The following is a 19876-nucleotide window of genomic DNA, read 5'->3' as shown; positions in this document are numbered from 1 at the left end:
CCTCTCTTCACCCTGCATATTTGTGCTGCAAACTTTGTGCCAGGATAAGCACATACTGACACTGCTTGCTGAATTGGACCAGACTGGTGGCTTAGCTGAAAGCTAAATAAAACCAAATAAAACCAAGCCCAAATGATTACTTTTCAATCAGACCAACAACTTTCTTTGAGCCTCCTGCAAAGCTACACAACCCAGGATAAAGGAGAGAGGGCAGGATCTACCCTCTTAGCTGGAGCATGGCCTTGAATCTGATACTCAGCGTCTCCATACTTCAGTTTCCTGTTTGCCATGTGTGAGAATTAGCAATCCCATTATTTTCTATTTTATCTACATTTAGAGGGAAAGAAGACAGCACCATAGCCATCTTTCCACCATATTCTAGGCTCCTTAACTGATTTTTTTTTTTTCAGTGAGATTTATTCTGGATATGTTTTTGCAGTCCAAATTGTGGGTTTTATACATTCTTTATTTTTTATTATTGTCGGATGACAGGGTGAAAAAATGCTTGCTAAAATGCTGTGAGACACAACACTAATAACTCTTTGACTTTAAAATTACTCAATTGTAATTTGACTGCCCATCTTGACTGTCAAAGTGAGTGCAAATCACTGGGTTATTGAAAAGCAGACTTAAACCACTAGTCATATAAAAAATGAATTTTAATGCACTGTCCTTAGCATCTGAATTCTCTAGATTTCCAACAGATAAATGAAGAAATGAGCACAGGATTTATAAACTCGGTCCTTAATTATAGAGAGACAATCTTCCACTTTATATGGCGCAAATTAATATTTGTATGTGATCACTCAGTTCTGCACTCTCTGCAATCACGCAGTGCTTTACTGGTAGAAAAAAAACTCAGTGTTTTCTTCCTTTTCAAAGAATTTATTCATCCGATCCTTAGATACAATAAGCTCATTTCTGGGAGAAAACTGATATCCAGAAATAATTTAACCTGCTTCCATAAGAGTTCTCTCTACATTAAAGATGGTAATAAAAACTAAATACCAAACTGTAAGCCAGTCCAAATGCAATTCTGATGTAAAGTTCATTGTCATTTACAACCTTTTTATCAAAGTCCTATTACAAGTTTCTACCCTGCCTATTCTCTGTGAAGATATGGAAACCTTGGACAAAAAAAATATTCTTTCAGCAATGAGAATTTCCTGCCTCACTTACACATAGTTTTTACATTCTATTTATTTTGTCAAGTGCTTTTCATTCTGTTCCTTCATAGATGCGTTGAGTAAAAACTGGAAGTTCAGCAGTAATGTTAGACAGTACATCTGTCCACCTGCTCAAAGGCTGCCTGCAACTACTATAATGGCATTGACAGACCTGCTGAAATGTTTTTGATCATTCTGCTTTTCACCAGCTTCGGCTTACACATGGTGAGGACAATGAATTAAGATTGGAGTAGTATTGGGAAACATCTAGTTTATTCAGAAGAAAAAGAGAAAGACTTGAAATTCTCTTCTCTACTGCTTAAGTGTCAGCAGGTAAGGTAGTCAAGCCATTCTCTACAAACTGAACCCCATAGACTTTTCACAACCTTCCTCAACCAAGGATTTTTACACCAGCAGAAGGTACCTACTTTCAGTCCTACACTTAAAATGATAACATTGTTGGATATAGTTGCTATTGGTGTTTTATGTCAATGTAATCATTTGGTCATTTAGATCTTGTACATAGTGATCTGCTCTGAATGATTGCGCCATTTGCAGTTCAGGTCTGTAACAGGCATAAAGCAATGTTCTTTTTGCTGCCAATACAGGTTCTTAGAGGAGGCAAAAGTGCGTGACTTTATCTATAACGTATTTATTTTTGTTAAAATACTAGTATTTTATGAAATCAAGTCCCTGATAGGTCACATAACCTTGCTCAACCTCTCACTTTTAACGTCATTAACACAATGAAGATGCATACTGTTGGCAGATGGGTTTTCTCCTGCTTTTCTAGGATCCCAGTCAGTTGGATAAAGACACAGCATTAAAATTATGATTGTTTCTGTAATCTTATCTAAGCAATTTTCAGGTTGAAAATATTCAGATTTTGCGAGAATGCTACTACTCCCACTCACCTTTACCTCACTTTCCCAGTCTCCACAAGTAATTGGTAATAGTAACTGCAAACTATTTTACCCTGGGAATTGGCTCTCCTTCTTTAATAATTTAGTAACACTGGCTGAAAATTTTCATTTACAAAATTATTTCTTAAAGGTTAGTGTATTGATCTTAACATATCTGCAACACCGTTGTGTGGTTATCAAAGCAAATATAAGCCATACACCAAAGCACCATAAACCAAAATCCATGCATTTAAATGGAAAAAAATTGTACATTTGCTACTGTAGCTCAGACAGGAGGCAGGCAAAGAGACATTTTGGTGAAGATGGGAATCAATGCTCCACACCATCAGGGCATCAGATGAGGTCTTTAAGAAGATGGGATTTTAGAAGAGGAGGAGAGACAGCAGATCTCAAAAGGCAAAAGATAAATAGCTTAATGTGTGGCTATTGCTTTGCCATACACATAATCCTAAAGTCACAAAAATACAGCAGTATCTTCAAGTATTTAATCTACCTTTCAAAATTAATTTGTATCTTTTAGAGCAAGTTATCAAAAAGGAGGAAAAAGGAAGAAAATAACTAAGCAACCTTTCTTTACCTCTCTTTTCTGAAATTCATGTTTCTTAAATATTTTTGCTCAAATGATTGCCCCAAATGTTCCTTTACTTTTTGTTTGTTTTTACTCTAGCACAGTAATTAGCAGCAGAACAGAAAGCTGAGTCAGGAAAACCGAAACACAAGACAGACATTCAATACTCATCAAATCCTATGGTCTTCCTATAATGGCAAATCTATACCTGAAATCTCACTAACACTGTCACACCAGTATCAGTGGCAGAGGGAAGAAAGAGTGAAAAAGAGGTGAAATGAGGAAAGAGAAAAAATAGAGAAAGGAAGAGGAGCAGGAGAGAAAAAAATTAAAGCAGGGAGAAGGTATGAAAAAGAGTGAAAAGAAATGGAAAAGAAAAATGGAGCACCAGTCAAATATCACCACTCCCTTCATTTTCATTGCTACAATCCAAAATGAACCAGCTGAACGAAATTCATGTATTGCATGCTTACAGGTCACAAGGAATTGGTGCTTCATCTGGAAAAATATTATATCAACTGAAAGCCATATTCATACCACATAATTTTTGCAGAGATTTTTCTGAGTATGTTTCACGATCACAGCCCTTTCCAATGTAATTGGTCTGTAATTCAATGGTGGTATGTATTGAGGAAACTGGTCCATCACACGTTTCTAGACGAATGCTGGGAAACAAAGGTATGCTGCCAGAACCGGGCTTGTATTCAATCCGTTTGTTCCAGTCTGAAAAAAAACAACAAAAAGATACAAGACTGGTTAAAAAAAGGGAAGGGAGTTATACAATTTTAAATAACAAATTTTTCTCAAAGGTCACTGTCTAAGACAAAAATAAAAGTTTCTGAACTTGGCATCGATAAGTTACTGTCCTAAAAAATTGGGGTTTGCCCCTCTTTGTAAAAGAGTATCAGACTCAATTAAGTAATGCTACTGCTGCTAGAGTCACACAAGCATGGGGTACATACATATCCTGACAAGAAGTGCTAATTGGTGTCAGTCTGGATCTCCAATGTCCATGTGACTGATTACAAGCCAGCTCTACAGGGATGAGGCTGTCTGCTGCACTGAATTTGGTCAGATTTCATAGTTTTGTGATACAGAACAAGTATCTCCAAGGACCAGGCTATATACATCAGTCTCACTGGACTGTGACCAAAAGATAATATAACACATCTGTAGTGCCACTTCTTGTCTTTAAATTTCTTACTAATTTTGTGAAGTATTAATGACAAAAAGTTACAGCTGAAAGGACTACTCGTGCTTTCAGCCAGATCTGACTAATCTGTGGTCTTGCTTATCCAGATGTCTCACAGCCCACAACATTTAAACAATCACCTGCTTTAGGCAGCCACCTGGACATGCCATAAGTACTACTGTGCTTCTCAACTGAGGCATTTAATTTTTAAATCCAATTAATTATGGTATTTGCAACCTGCTTTGGAGAAAACCCAAACAAGCAGCATTAATTAACGTGTATTTCAGCTATCTTTACAGTTCACATTTTCATAGAAAGGTTTGGGTTGGAAGGGACCTTCAAAGATCACTTAGTCCAACCCCCCTGCCACAGGCAGGGACATCTTTCACTAGACCGGGTTGCTCATAGCCCCATCCAATCTGACCTTGAACACTTCCAGGGACAGGGCATCCACACCTTCTCTGGGCAACATGTTCCAGTGTCTCACCATTCATACAGGAAAGAATTTCTTCCTTATATCCAACCTAAGTCTACCGCCTTTTGGTTTAAAACTGTTACCTCTTGTCCTGTCACTACAGGTCTCGGTAAAAGGTTTCTCTCTGTCTTTCTTGCAGGCCCCCTTTAAGTACTGGAAGGCTGCTGTAAGGTCTCCCTGGAGCCTTCTCTTCTCCAGGCTGAACAACCCCAACTCTCTCAGCCTTTCCTCATAGGAGAGATGTTCCAGCCCTTTAGCCGTTTTCGTGGGCCTCCTCCTCGTTGCTCTTACAGGTTCATAACTCTCATACATTTTAGCTAATTCCAGCCAAGTTGCCGCACAACATAAATAAGAATGCCACATTAATAGAGATGCAAATAGTTAATTACTTTGAAGTCACAAAACTATTCAACTCTGCTACCTAATGTGTACATCTGTGTATCTGTAAAATTTGTCAAAAGAAGTACTCCTGCATACACAGCTGAAGTTTCTCTGACTTTTTTTTAGTCCTAGGTAAAAGACGACTAGATAAATGGAAAAATTCTAGGTCCTGGCAGTCAATGAAATCTCTTAAAGCAAATGGACAGAGACATTCTTTCTAAATATCAGTGGAAGGAAAAGTAATTTTAGATATATATTTATACTTAGTAGGTGAAGAAGTTTGGTGTTTTTCAACAGACCTCATTTTCAGAAAGCTTGAAAAAAGGTGCTCTCTCCCACCATCTTAAATTGGATTAAAAATTTACATGAAAATCTGAAAGTCCATGCAAACATTTTGAAATGTAGAGCAAACATTAGTCCAGACAAAGGAGATAGGATGCTGACAGTCACTAGTCTGCATTACAAAATTATCAGATTTTCTTCATGACTTTTAATCCAAATGGTAATCATACAGCATTTTGTTCTCAAGGGGAAGGTGAGACTTCATGGAACATTTTGAAAGTATGTTTAATATCTATTTTTACTAAAATCTTTAGGACTTGTGCATCACTGACTAAAAGACAACTATGACTACTTTAGTGCCTGTGCACACATCAGCTGTGTTGCTATTTCAGTAGTAATTTTTAGGTAATAATATTCAGCCCATTCATTCCATATTAAGTCAGATTTGATCTGCAGTATTGCATAATTTGTCTGCAGTTGCCAACTTAAACAGTTCCCTTAGAATTTCAAGTATCATATAAGGTACATCATTACAATAACAGATTTCTGTTCCCTATCCATTCCAGAAACTCGAGGTTAACATTTTTCCAATCGAACAAGAGCAGCAAATTCTTTCAGATACTTAAGGTAAAAATAAAGTAATTTGCTCGTTTGTATACAAGCTACTAATATACAAATTACTGATCTTTATAGTCTCTTATTCACCAGTTAAAACGTTATAATCCTCTACCCCAAAGGAAAAATAAAGTCTCATATGTATCTGAAACATTTCTGACTATCTCAGCAGCTTTCAGGTTTCAGCCACGTTTTCATTTCTCTGCTATATCAAATTAACCGGCACTCATGCAAAATATTCATTAGGGCATGCAAGACGTGACTGAATTAACAACTGTAACATATCTGCAGCTGCATACTCACCTCCAGTTATATGAAGAATATCTTATTAAAAACATGCTATATAAAATGCCATTACTCACAAGGAAGAATAATGGAAGACCTCTATTTCTGCCACATGAACATCCCTTGGATTGGAAGTGGTATTTCATTTCACAGTATTACCTTTCAACTTGGCAGAAATGGTAATTTGTACCCAGAGATCATAAACACTGAACGTTCTAAATCACTCGCATTTATCTCAGCTCTAAACTATAAAACATCAACTAGACTTGAACCTTTGTACTTGGTCCCCTGCAGCACCATAGACCAATCCTCAGCCTAAATCCCACTAGCACTTTCAGTGACTTAGTGCAGATTTAGGAAGTCCACCAAGGAGTCCCTCTCCGTGCAGAAGGCAGGCACGAGGCGATACTGGAGTATGATACAATTCTGAGATAGCAGTACAGTCCTTAAAGGTAGCAATAGCTCTGATACAAATCAACTGGCTTATTTATATACTACCTGCCCCCATGGCATTTCAGTGCCCCAGAGGTGTTGAAGCTGAGGCCAGCACCCTCTGTATCTCACCACCAGTAAAGTTAGTAATGTTGGAAACTGCATAGAGTTAGAACAAGCAAGAAGTGGTGTCAGTGCGAACAGCTTATTGTGAGAAAACCCAAAGTCTTTCATTTAATTTTGAATGTGGTGAAGATCATTATTTTTCTTTCTCCCGGAATAACATCCTGTATTGGACACATTCAAAAGATCAGCACCTTCACCTCAGGAATGTGGTGGCACTTTTTTGATTCCTCTAGAACTGACTCAGAAGGAGAGTCTCATGTAACCTCATTCTACAAAAGCCTCTGAATTTCAGGTATTTAAAAACTGTATCTTAAAATGTGACTCATGTCTAGGGTTATGCAAACAGTCAAAAGATATATAATCCCATCTGAAATGGTAGGTTGCACTAGATTAGCTAAACTCAACCAACATGGTTCCTCCTTTGACACAAACTGTCATGCGACACCACGACATTACAGTGCAAATTTATTAAGGTAAGCACTGTCTCCTCAGTAAGGGGGGAAGACTAATCCCATGGGAAAAGTTTGACTAAAACTAGCCCTGTTTAGTCCTGCAGAAGACAGCTTTTGTTTGGATTTTTTAATCCAATAGGCTTTTGCTTGCCACTTGTGGTATAAAGCTCTTTCAGACAATATAACACAGCCCCAGCTGGATTATACCTCCAACATAACAACATTAGAGTGTAAGTATCACAATGTCATTTGTGGTTCAGATTTCATCAATTATAAAACAACTACATAGACTTGGATCTCAATCTCTGAGATACTCAAACTATTCCAAGATCAAAATGGATCAAATATTGGTGACAGTTTGAGCCTTTAAAAGTAAATCCCAATGCACTAAATAAATTTTCCTTTTAACAGAACGATAATGTAAAGACTTCCCTTGATCTCCACACTAAACAGTTTTGTACACGACTCTCCTTGTGATCCATGTATTATATTTTAATTCATTTCTAATGCTTGATGACACTAAGAATGATTTAATCTGATTTTTCCTTGAAAGAGTATAGCACTCATGCAGAGGAGGTATGACCTGATTCGTGTGTCGTCCTACATGCCTGTGGCCATGAACTTTGATTCCACCTTATAACATTAAAAATGATGTGAAGGTAATTAAAGACAATTGCAACACAACTACTATGTCAGTGAAATGCAAAACTTCTCTCATGTTGGACTGAAGATGTACATCCTGGCAGCTAAATGCAAGATAAAATTTATGTAGTGCTATTAGTAAGTCTCTGCAGCATCTCTACAAAATAGCTGGAACATAAGGTTCCCAGAGCAATGTAATTGCTAGATCTTCTGTTTCGTCTACAGCATCTTCGCATCTGTCCTATCTATGTAGGCTGGATACTTGGCTAAAGGTTATTCTGCTGGGTTTTTTTTGTTTTTTTTTTTTTAATCTTATACACTTCACAGCTTTGCTGAAGTATTTGGTTTTATTAAACATTTTGCTCTCTATTAATTTGAAAATCTGAAACAATCTAGAATAAATAAAAATATCAGGGTACACAACGTATTTCAAAAAAGATCAGAAATGTCTCTGCAGTTTTGCCAAAAGTACACTTATTTTCATGATTTATGAAACTCCCTGTATCTTAAAAGCAGCAGCCAGGCAGCTCTAGATGCTGTACAATGATATTTGGAAGAGCAGTGCACTGTCCTCACAAAACTACAATTTTCTTTCAACACCACCAATAGAAAAAAATGCTTTTTCTCTTGGGAACCAAGTACCGAGCTTTACAATGGGTGCCACAATTCCTACCACTGCTAGCAGACATGTATTTGCTAGGGAAGTTTGGTAGAAATTATGCCAAAATTGAAACAAAATTTAAGTATCAGCTAGGATCATGCTTCTTGTGTGTGTTCAATAACATAGATACCATAAATAGCAACCATAAATACCAGTTAGCGTATTTTTTATTAAATTATATTGCCCCCTATTTTAAAATCAACTTTTATATATATAATATACATATGTACATACATATGTATGCATACATATATACATACACATATATACACATGTATACATAAAATGTGAATGTTTTTAACCAACATTGCAAAATAATCTTTAAAGTTCTGTTCTTTTTTTTTAAGGGGAAAAGATAATTTCACATCTAGCACCACTAGCCATATAACAAAATTAAAAAAAAACCCTAATAAATATTTCTAGGTTTGACAGCTAATCTACAAGCTAGTAACATACAGATGACAGGAATGCTAAATCTGATGCCACATATATTAAGCATGCTAAATACAATGAGTGATTTGTTAAGGAAATGATAATCAGAACATCTGACCCAGTTAAAACCTCTCCACTGCGAAGAGAAGACTCAAACTTACTTCCAAAGCCCTTCTAAGGCACCATGGCTTGCTAAGAGATTTGAATGCAGATCTCATAAGCATAAACAAACATCCATATACACCATTTCTTTCTGCAGTATGCTGATAGTTTAAAACACATAAAAAATAGAGACAGACAGAAATTTGGACTACTGCAGCATAGTGTAAAGTTTGCTGTTGCAGGAGTTAGTGAACCATAATGGAATAGCAGTTGTGCCTGAACTAGTGACACTGAATATGCCATCGAGTGATAAAACCCCAAGCCCTACTGGTGCGTAATTATGCAAAATAAACATGTAAGAATCTAAAAAAATAGGAAACAACAGCATAGGCTAAACTATTATTTGTTGTGAGACTGCATTTAAATAATAATAGATATTTCCTGGAGCAGACTGGGTGTCAGAGCCCCAATAGCTCTAATAAGCCCTTATAAGCCTCCACAAACCTCACTTGGGGCCTCCATTTGCACCCATGGGCCAGGAGGTTTATTTAAGCTCAGCCCCAGGTCTAGCCATAGGGACCTTTGTGGTGGATTGACCCTGGCTGAACACCAGGTGACCACCAAAGCTGTTCTATCACTCCACCCCTGCCCCCCCCTCAGCTGGACAGGGGAGAGAAAATATAACAAAGGGCTTCTGGGTTGAGATAAGGACAGGAGAGATCACTCACCAATTACTGTCGTGGGCAAAACAGGCTCAGTTTGGGGAAAATTAACTCAATTTATTACCAATCAACCAGAGTAGGGTAATGAAAAATAAAACCAAATCTCAGAACACCTTCCCTCCACCCCTCCCTTCTTCCCGGGCACAACTTCACTCCTGGATTCTCTACCAACCCCACCCAGCGGCGCAGGGGGATGGGGAATGGGGTTTACAGTCAGTTCATCATACGTTATCTCTGCCACTTCATCTTCCTTAGGGGGAGGACTCATCACACTCTTCCCCGGTTACAGCATGGGGTCCCTCCCATGGGAGACAGTCCTCCATGAACTTCTCCAACGTGGGTCCTTCCCAAGGGTTGCAGTTCTTCACGAACTGCTCCAGCATGGGTCCCTTCCACAGACTGCAGTCCTTCAGGAGCACACTGCTCCAGCATGGGTCCCCCACGGGGTCACAAGTCCTGCCAGAAAACCTGCTATGTGGGCTCCTCTCTCCACAGATCCGCAGGTTCTGCCAGGAACCTGCTCCAGCACGGGCTTCCCACGGGGTCACAGCCTCCTTCGGGCACCCACCTGCTCCGGCGTGGGGTCCTCCATGGGCTGCAGGTGGATATCTGCTCCACCGTGGACCTCCCTGGGCTGCAGGGGGACAGCCTGCCTCACCATGGTCTTCACCACGGGCTGCAGGGGAATCTCTGCTCCGGTGCCTGGAGCACCTCCTCCCCCTCCTTCTTCACTGACCTGGGGGTCTGCAGGGTTGTTTCTCTTACGTGTTCACACTCCTCTCTCCGGCTGCCGTTTCTGTGTCTCCCACAACTTTTTTCCCCTTCTTAAATCTGTTATCCCAGAGGCGCTACCACTATTGCTGATTGGCTCGGCCTTGGCCTGTAGCAGGTCCATCTTAGAGCCGGCTGGCATTGGCTCTGTGGGACACAGGGGAAGCTTCCAGCAGCTTCTCACTGAAGCGACCCCTGTAACACCCCCCGCTACCAAAACCTTGCCACACAAACCCAATACAACCTTACATGCAGAAGTCAACCCATGGACTGGCTTTCTGGCTTGACAGCCTGGCCTCATCACTACGGACCCGCCCAGTGACATGATCCTAACTCTCATCTATGGATCGACTTCCTGGGACCTGCCTCCTCACCATGAACATGCCTGAGGATCTGGACTCTTGGCTGAACCTGGCCCCCATCTCTGGGTCTGCCCTGCTCACCTCGGTTGGGTTAGGGGTTGGCCCTTGATGATGAAGGCTCTGCCAGCTCTGTTACCGAAAGTGGCTCCTGGCTTGCCTTCCTTTAGGGAGTAGCCCTGCTCTTGCTGCTCCTTACACCAGGTTTAGATGTGGTTAGACTTCTAATGTTTTCAGAAGGACAAACTACCACAAAAAGATGTCATTATGGGAAGAGGCAGCTTCCTAGTTATCCTGGAGAACAAGGGCTGTGACTAGTGTTTGGATTCTGCTATTCCAAGGGATTTCTCTGCTGAAGAGTACACAAAGAGCTTCTCAAATTCCAAAAGACAGGCTCTGAAACACCACACGGACTACTTACTGGAATCAATTGAACTGAGGATGTCAAAACTCATGTAGAAAGTCTGCAATTTTTAAGCCTATGGTGTAAGAATATGTGGAAGTTATTACATGCAGAGGAAAAAAAATCATAGGGAAAAGCTTCAAACCTAACTGGATATCCTGTAGTGCTTTAACTTTTGACCAGAGGAAACATTAATTGAACCACCACCTGTCAACTACATCTCAGAGATAAGAAATTTCTCAATGAAATTATAATTGCCCCAGTGAAGCTCATGGAGATCTTGCAGTGAAAAATTTAAAAAAGGAAAAAATTTTTTTGTAGTTGTAAATGCAGAAAGGTGAACAAAGGAGTGAACTTCCACAGAGGTATTTGGAAATAAGGATCTAGTTAAATAGGTCTAAAATGAATGGTTTCTTACATCTGTTAAGATGGAAAAGACAGGCTTTAATATTGCAATTGTAACATATACACAGAACTGCCCAAAGAGAGGGCAATAATGGGTTACTCTGAAAATGTGAAGTTCGTGGTACACAGGGAATTGACTAGTAAAGATCCCTGTGAATCTGCCTCGGGATTGTTATTTGATGTTTCCATTAATGGTCTTGGCACAAACCCAGGACTGTGTTAATTACTTCTGCTAGTGACAAAACTGAAAGGCAATTCTACATTGGAAAGCAATATAGAAAGAGGATATCCCAAGCACAGAATAAGATGACCTTGAGAACTAGTGTTATAGAAATATTGCTTTGTAGTAATGATACAAAGTGGCAGTTCATGCTCAGGAACTTCAGCAAACTGGTGAGTCATCACTGAAAAATGACACATGGAAAAAGAGCTGATTCCATTAGGTCATTAACAGCATGTCCATGAGCCACTGGTCTGACACAGCCAGGCAAAAGAAAGGTAGTCTTGGAATATAAAGCACTGTGTTTCCAGTAAGAGGCTATGGTAAAAAGAAACATGTGAAAACACCACATCTGGAGTGTTCGGGAAAGATGTATTTAGCTGTAATATGTACACAGAATTTGCTGAGGAAAGGAGAGCTTATCTTAAAAATTAGATTGAAACAGGTATGACTGCTTTCTCTAAATATGACTGGTAGTCAAATAAAAGAAAATATAATGCTGATACAACTACATAAATGAGTTTGAACTTATGTAAACTCTGAGCTCAAAAATCAAAAGTACTCAGAAGTTCAATTGATTTTCAAATGTCTGAAATGGGTATTTAAAGACTGGGTATTCTACTAAAATGGTGCCATTCAAGTTAATAGCTTGTAAGCATTTTGTTATGATTACTTTTTTTTAAGGATGTATGGCTAATGCATGCACAGCAGCTCCAAGACTACACTGGCATAAAAGCTCCCTGCTTTGCAATAAATTTCATTTTTAAAAATATGGGTAAATATCTTATAGCTAAGACAACACAAGCATTGCATTTTTAAACTGCTAGGTATGTGCACAAGAAGAATAGAAATTGATTTATATTTATTGCAGAAAATATTTGTGCCTTTAAAATTGTTGCTGAAGGTTTCTGTACTTGACCACCCTCCTCCACATAACCAATTGCTTTAGTAATCATATTGCTCCTTGTTAAAAGCACTGACAGCTCAAAAGCCAATACAGTTTTGGTTTTCCTCTGTAATTGGATTTTACTAGAAAGCCCGCATGAATACATTCCTAAAATCACTCAGCATCTACTGCAAATAGCATCTCTGTAGTATGTTGAATCAAAAGAGATGTAAGATCACTCTGCTATCAAAAGAGAAGGTCCTGCCCTTCTCTGCACAAAAGAAAGATTATATTTCAGCAGGAAAAGCAAGCTGATCTGACCTGTACCTGGCCTCTGAATGACTATTCAACATTAAAGAGAAGAATGTGCCTTTTGGTGGTAGCAAAGCCCTAGGTCACCTTAGTGATTGCTACATGCCTTAAAAAGAAGTAACATGCAGTATCTTTGAGACATTAACTACTCTTAGTAAATATTTTTATAGTATATTAGGTAAAATAAACAAAGAGAAGCTTTTATTTCAAAATCATTTTTAAGTAAACACTAAGTGGAAAATCATTGAATTTTTAGGGAACATCTTTTTTTTTTTTAGATGAATTTTTAAGGAACTTCTCCTTTATATTGTTACCTCAGGTGTATATGAGTTCATAGGACTTGGAGGTAAGTGTAGGAAATCTTTTCAAATTAGTAAAACATTTCAGGCTAGATGCTGTGAAATCCTGTTTTCTAATCAGAGTCCTAATTTTCTTTTCAACTGGAGGTTAGTGAGCATTGCTTATGCAAGGGTCATATCAAATTTGGCGGAAAAAAAATTAAGTCCTCTTTGGTCAGAGGAGAAAATGTGACTTAATTTTTGGACTGTTGTCTTTGCTACATACTTATCTCCCCAAGAAACACATTCAACCTTCCCTGTTTGTTTCAGAAACACAGAGTCCTCTGATAATTTATTGGGGTATTCAGCTGATTTGTTTAGAGGAGCTTTTTTGGTTTATGCCTTAATAACTGCTTCCTGTCTGAAATCAATTGCATTTTAGGGAACAACCTGACTTTTGGTTTAATTGTCAATAGTTGAGCAGATCTCTAGCAGACTCAAAACATATTTTAAGTGTTTGGGGACATGATTCTGCCCTTCATGTTTTGAGGCTAAAGTCCTCTTTACTTTCTCCCCATGTAGTGCATCATTCACCAGAGAGCTTGGTACAGGAATAATTGTTTTCAATTTTCTGCTATCTTACATCTTTTAGGAGATTGTTTTATATTTTAGTTCCATTTGCTATCCCACTAGGGGGGACAGTAACTTCTTCAGTTTTATGAAGACTGTTCCTAAAAGTAGCAGAAAAGAGAAAAGACAATATTATGATACCATAAATGAGCTATAGAAAACATGGCGTAGATTACAGGGTTTTGACTCTTTCTTATTTCACCTCAGGTTTTTTGAGGAAAATACTATATGCATATTTAGTACTATGTTGCCAGAAGTCTGTCTACACTACTTTGAATAAGGCAGACGTAATGTTACAGAAATCAGTATTTGTGACATTAAAACTACTGTAGTGAAAAGAACCACACTGGAAGTCAATCTACAGGAAAAAGTCTAGTGTATTCTCTGTGTCCATAGAACTGAAACAAAGGCAGAGTTCTGGAAGAACGGACAGAATCCCAGGGAATGTGCTGAAGATAATAGGGTTTTTCTTAGCATGGAAACCCAATAATTGCATTTAAAAAAAAAATTAAACAAAAAATAGAAATAACTTCAACTGCAAATGTACCTATTATGGTGTCAGAAATACTATCATCTAACTTTTCTTTATAACGTAGTCTCTTTACTTACCTGGCAGTAAGTGATCACTCCATTGTTTGAAAATCATGGAAATTAACACACAGATACCATGAAGAGAATTTGTAGCATATCTGTAAAAGTCAGTTGCCAAAACTCACTAACAAGACTTTTCAATTAAAATAACTGATTAGGAATTAATTAGGTTCATTGATATACATTTTTAGCTTGCTTAGGATACTAATAACGTTTCAAAGTGGTCTGCTCAGAATGGTTTGATGTCAGTTTGGGTCTAGTTTGTTTCTAAAGTAGCCTCTTAATAGAGTGGAGGCTTGTTGTTTGCTGAAAACCTCTGTGTGGGAATGCTTGCTGATTATATGTTAATGTCCATCTTCAAAGAGTAGGGAAGTAGCTCCTAGATTTAATGAAGACTTAAATGCTATTAGCCCAAAGGAATATTGCTTAAAGGATAGCACCTTGGCTTGTTGAGTCTTATTTGCTCTGCTATACATGTCAGTCATGTGGAGTTGGCCTCTAGAAACAGGAACAATTTCATACATTGTTTATGTAAACCTATTCTTCCGTGTCCCACCCCTGCACAATAGAGGTTATTTGAAGAGCATCTGCATTGAAATCTATTGCACTGAAATTTTTATCACTGAATTTGCATTAGACTATGACAATCTCTATTCACAATAGTCACAGAAAGAACTGCACAATATTTCAGATTACTAAAGCCAGCAACTTTTAAGAGCTAACTGCCAATGCTATAAATTGAAATTCCAAATATTTATTTGTTCAAGCTAACACTGAAGAACAAGAAAAAAAACCCCATATATCATATTTTGGCAACTTCTATATTATAACCAACAGCTCAGAATATTAATCTTTTCTGTCAAGCAAAACATTATTTTACCTCCCTTAGTCATCCAATATTTTCAAATATATCATTATTTCAAAGAAGATGGAGCATACCTGCTGACTGCCTCTTTGTGGGCAGATCACAGAGAGTCACAGACACAGGGAAGAAAGAACACTATAAATATCCTCCATTCCCAGTCTCCAGATTTCCTCTTTAAGTACTGGAAACACTATTAGTAAGTTCTGCTTATTTGATTTTTTTTTTTCCTAGCAACAGGTAATTTTTACAGATATTGGATCAAAGTGGAAAACAACATCACCTATCTCATTATCTTCACCTTTAAAAATAAGTAGACATAAAAGAATCTCATTAAGAGAAATGTAGAATTTTCTGGAAGCATTCTGTTGTAGCTCATTTTCAAATTATAATTAATGACATAGTAATTGAGAACTAAAGTTATATCTACCCAATTGTTTACCTTATACCCTGAGTAGGCAAACACTATCCGCTTGCACTTTGTGCCATCTGACCTGGAGACATGCCAGTGAAGTGAAGCTGTCACCTGTTTGACAGATGGAAAGGCACAATTCCACATGGATGGCATGGAATATGCTGAGCAGAACATATTGAGCTATTTCATATTTTTACATTGCCTATGATAAAGACCCGTCATAAAACTTGTATCAGATCAGAAGGGACAAAGAATATTTGTGCCAAATTGCCACAGAAATAAACAAAAAGCCCAAATTCAAGCATAATGAATGCTAACAAAGCATATCCTTTCCCATCTGAGATGCTTTAGACAAGCTGCTTTAAACTTTCTTATGTATTGCATTCTTTTTTTAGGAGTTATTGCTTTACATATGCTGTTTTCTCTGTCTACTTTCTCACCATTACACTAAAAATAACAACCTGGCAGCCGCTCATATTAAATACCTAGTGTTAACCAAACCATCAGCCACATACAGCTCTGACTTCTAGAAAAGAAGAATATAAATTTTGCATGCATAAAATAACAGTAGTTGAATTCCAGTTTTTCATTAAAAACTTACATACCTTGTAAACACTTCACATAATCTAAGATGAACAAAGCATCCAAAAATCCCCAACCACAAAACAAACCTTATTTGAGGTTGTTTCAATTACTACTATTGGCTACCCAGTGTCTATACCCACCTGATGGGACCAGCAATGACCACCTGTCCTATAATTGATGCTTGAACTATGAAATAAGTGTGACAATATTGGACAATATAAACACACCAATTAGTAAGGCATCTTTGCAGAAATTATTCAATCAATAAAACACCTAAATGGAAATAATGGAAAACACCTAAATGGAAATTTTAAAAAATCAACAATCGCACCCATTTTAATACAAATTCCAAGCTAATTTAGGAGTATTTGATTTATTTGAGATGACTCCATAAAATGAAAACACAACATTTCTACGCTGTAAAGAGACCATACTGGTTTTATAGAATAAGTCATAGGGTTTTGAACAACAAGATCAGAAAACGTGGAAATAGTTCATAGGTTTTTTGGTTTTTTTTTTTTAATAAAAATGCTCTTCAAAATACTTGGGCAGGTGGGGAACTAGTACATCCCTGGAAAATTAAAATGTGGTTCTACTCTAAGTGAGGACTGTGAAAATGGAATCATGATATTGCACACATTTCATTACAAGGTCCTCTAGACCAGGGCTTCTCATTTTACAAAGAAAACCTTTTTTCCTTCTAAATGTCAGTCTGCAAATTTACCTTCAAGTACAACAGCCAAACTGATTTTTCCCTTCTCAATCATTCTCTTTAAAAATTACAATTATTAAGGTCAGGTTAGTCCTGAATGACATCTGCATAATGTGGCTACATCCAGTTCATTTGTCCCTAATCCAGTCCTCATTTTCATCATAATTCCTTATAATTTGTAGCATATCTATCTTCCTAGTACATTGCCAGCTGGGTTTTTCTCCATTTTAGACAGAGCATAGATTCTTAGAATCTTTTTAGAAAATCAGTTCCTACAGAAATGTCTCAATAGGAAGACAGTAATCAAGATAAAAATTGCCTTTCACTCCCACTGCCAGTTGAGCGTGCCTCAACTCATGCATGCATGCACATGAAAGCCAATTCTGTACCTGGAACAAGATAATCTGAACAACTCTGGCACACGTGGGAAAACTACCTTGTAATGGTGGCTTCAAACGTTTTATTTAAAGGAGTAGTAGGAGAAAGGCAAATCAGAAGAATTTTTTTATATGTTGCAGTATATTCAGACAGAATTATAAGATAGCTTATTAGAATAGAAGTTTATCTTTTTTTCTAATCTGTTTTTTGTTCTGACTAGAGAAGAAGCATGGCAAATGTAAACAAGTATGGGATTATTATCCACTTTTTTAACAGGCTTGGAATGAATTAAGCAAAAGAAATAGCAACGGTTTTCTATTACCACTGCAATAAGCACCCTAGTTTCCTTACTGTGAGATGGAGGGAAAACACCAAAGAAAAGAGATTTTAACAAAAATTAGAATATATGAACCATTAAACCTTACCTTGCCAGCCTGGTTTGCACACTGGTTTGACATTAACTCGTACTAAGACATCTTCTATTGCATGTTTTTGCCCACAGTCAAAAGCTGTTACCATTATCTCATACTGGTGCTGTTTATCATAGTTCAGTTTCTCAGTGTTTCTGATGTTACCTATAGATTCAATATAAGATAACATTCAGAAATTACTTCTTGGATAAGCATATACAGACTATAACATTTGAGTCCTGGTTGATGAAGTCCTTTGTGTCCAGAAAGCTCTCTGAAGTACATAGGACATCCACAGGCAGGACACTTATAAGGAATGGGAAGTATTTTTTTTCAATCCAGCAGAGAAATAAGGAAGTTCTTAGGCAAATACAAGATGCTAGGCATATAATATGGGCATGTCTATACTAGAAAACATCTGTTCAACAACACTTTGTAAAGTAAGACTTAAGACTAATTAGCAGTTACATCCTGAAATGTAAAGTATAAGTAGGTGCAACCTCATTTTCCACATCTTCCCAGAATACACTGCTTTAACGCAGCAGTCGCATTCCCGAGATCTACTGCTGAACATCTCCCCAGCCTAAGTATCTTCTTTTTTTCCCTAAAGCTATTACCCTTTAGGTGAGAGAGATCTTTAGCCCTATAACACTTTTCCCTGGGTTTTAAAAAAAGGAAAAGCCCCAGAATCACATTCTACATTAGAGCGCTTAGCAGTATTTGATATGACAGCACAGACTATCACATGGAAAATAAAACTCAGCAACAACAGAGATTATCTGCTGAACCTGACACATATATAAAGGTGACAAATTACCTGTTTTGGGAACAAAGACATTACAACTTCCACAAAGAAAGGGAAAGATCTTTCTCAGAGTACTTCCTGCAGGATTGGAAGATTACCATGCAGAATGTATGGTTTTGTAATTAATGAGTTCAGCGTTTTAATTCTGTCCATTTCCACCAAAATGCACTTCTTGCTCAAAATGAAACTTGAGACTGTTTAATAAGTTTCACACTTTTGCTCAGGGCTGTTTATTATACCATCTCTTTGAATGAGAATGTTTGTTCTAGAATTCAAGAAACAAACTTACTTGGGATCAATGCTACATATAACAACTGCTTTCAAGCACAATCTGCAAAATCAAGTTGTTTGGGCTAAATTTGGAATGAGGAGCACCCAGATCCTGGAGTTTAGTCTAACACAGTGCTCTGATTCCCACAGGTGCTAGTTAAAGTATCTGTTGTTAGGCATGCTGGCATTGTTTGGGGTTTGGGGTATGGGTTTTTGTTTCTTTTTCATTCAAATGAATGAGAGACAGGTGAAAGCAGACAAATGAAACTTCTTAAATAAGTCTTTCACTAAACCTCCATTAGTTTGACAAGCAAAGACTTTTAGCAGGTGTCTCTCTGATGCACACTCCTTATCTTGTCAAAGCCCAACACTTTTCTGACTACTACTACATTAAAGCCAACTTTAGTAGTTTAATTGAAACTGATGCAAAACTTTTCAGGTCAGGCCTGAAAAAAGACTGCTTTTGCAACTATCACCATCTTCTGGTTCAAAATTTGTAGTTTAAGTAGACCCTTACATCTGCAGCTATAAATCAGGCCCAATACCCCATTTTCTGTCGACTTTGAGTCTTTACCCCTCCCTTTCTGAGCAGGGCACAGGGGGGACAAGCCCTATTGCTAATTTTATGTCTCAAATGGAGAAGCAGAAGGACCTGCTGAAGGCTAATATGGAAACAGTACTGTCTCCTACAGCTTCCTTGGTTCCCTCTCAGGCACTTCACCTTGCCAGGCATTTTCAAGTCTACCATGTAGATAGCTCTTCCCATCACAAAAGCAACTGCAATAACAATATCAACTACTTCATTATTTTTGAGTTAGAAATTGGCAAAACAATTTAAGCTACCCATTTCACTGTCTTGAGTTCCTTGATTAGTACCTGCCTAAGAGGATTTAAAGAAAAACTGCCACTGTATACTTAATTATTCATTTAATATCTGCTCAGTTGTTCTTTCCTTTCTGCATTATATTATTTCTTACATGAATCTTTATATTTCCCTATTTGGTTCTCCTTGGTATTCTTTTAGTCCACGATCAGCAGAGATAATTCTCAAGAAACCAAAATTGTCTGAATCTACTTTAGCAGACCGCTACAATTTGCGTGGCACATTAACTGTCCTCTATGATTTAT

The 19876-nt window shown here is 37.7% G+C and overlaps 1 protein-coding gene across 3 annotated transcripts in view; it reads right to left on the bottom strand.

The window, feature by feature from the left end:
* CLSTN2 (calsyntenin 2) overlaps positions 1-19876 on the bottom strand; it is a 434458-nt gene that overhangs the window by 78663 nt on the left and 335919 nt on the right. For all 3 annotated transcript variants that reach the window (XM_052803658.1, XM_052803659.1, XM_052803660.1), the window contains exons 5-6: positions 17689-17838; positions 3195-3380 (exon numbers count right to left, since the gene is read on the bottom strand). In XM_052803658.1, the coding sequence (XP_052659618.1) occupies positions 3195-3380; positions 17689-17838 (336 nt within the window). The remainder of the gene's footprint in view (positions 1-3194; positions 3381-17688; positions 17839-19876) is intronic.

The sequence above is a fragment of the Harpia harpyja genome, chromosome 12 (assembly GCF_026419915.1).
Source record: "Harpia harpyja isolate bHarHar1 chromosome 12, bHarHar1 primary haplotype, whole genome shotgun sequence".
Taxonomy (NCBI): Eukaryota; Metazoa; Chordata; class Aves; order Accipitriformes; family Accipitridae; genus Harpia; species Harpia harpyja.
This window is presented reverse-complemented; position numbering and strand designations above follow the sequence as displayed.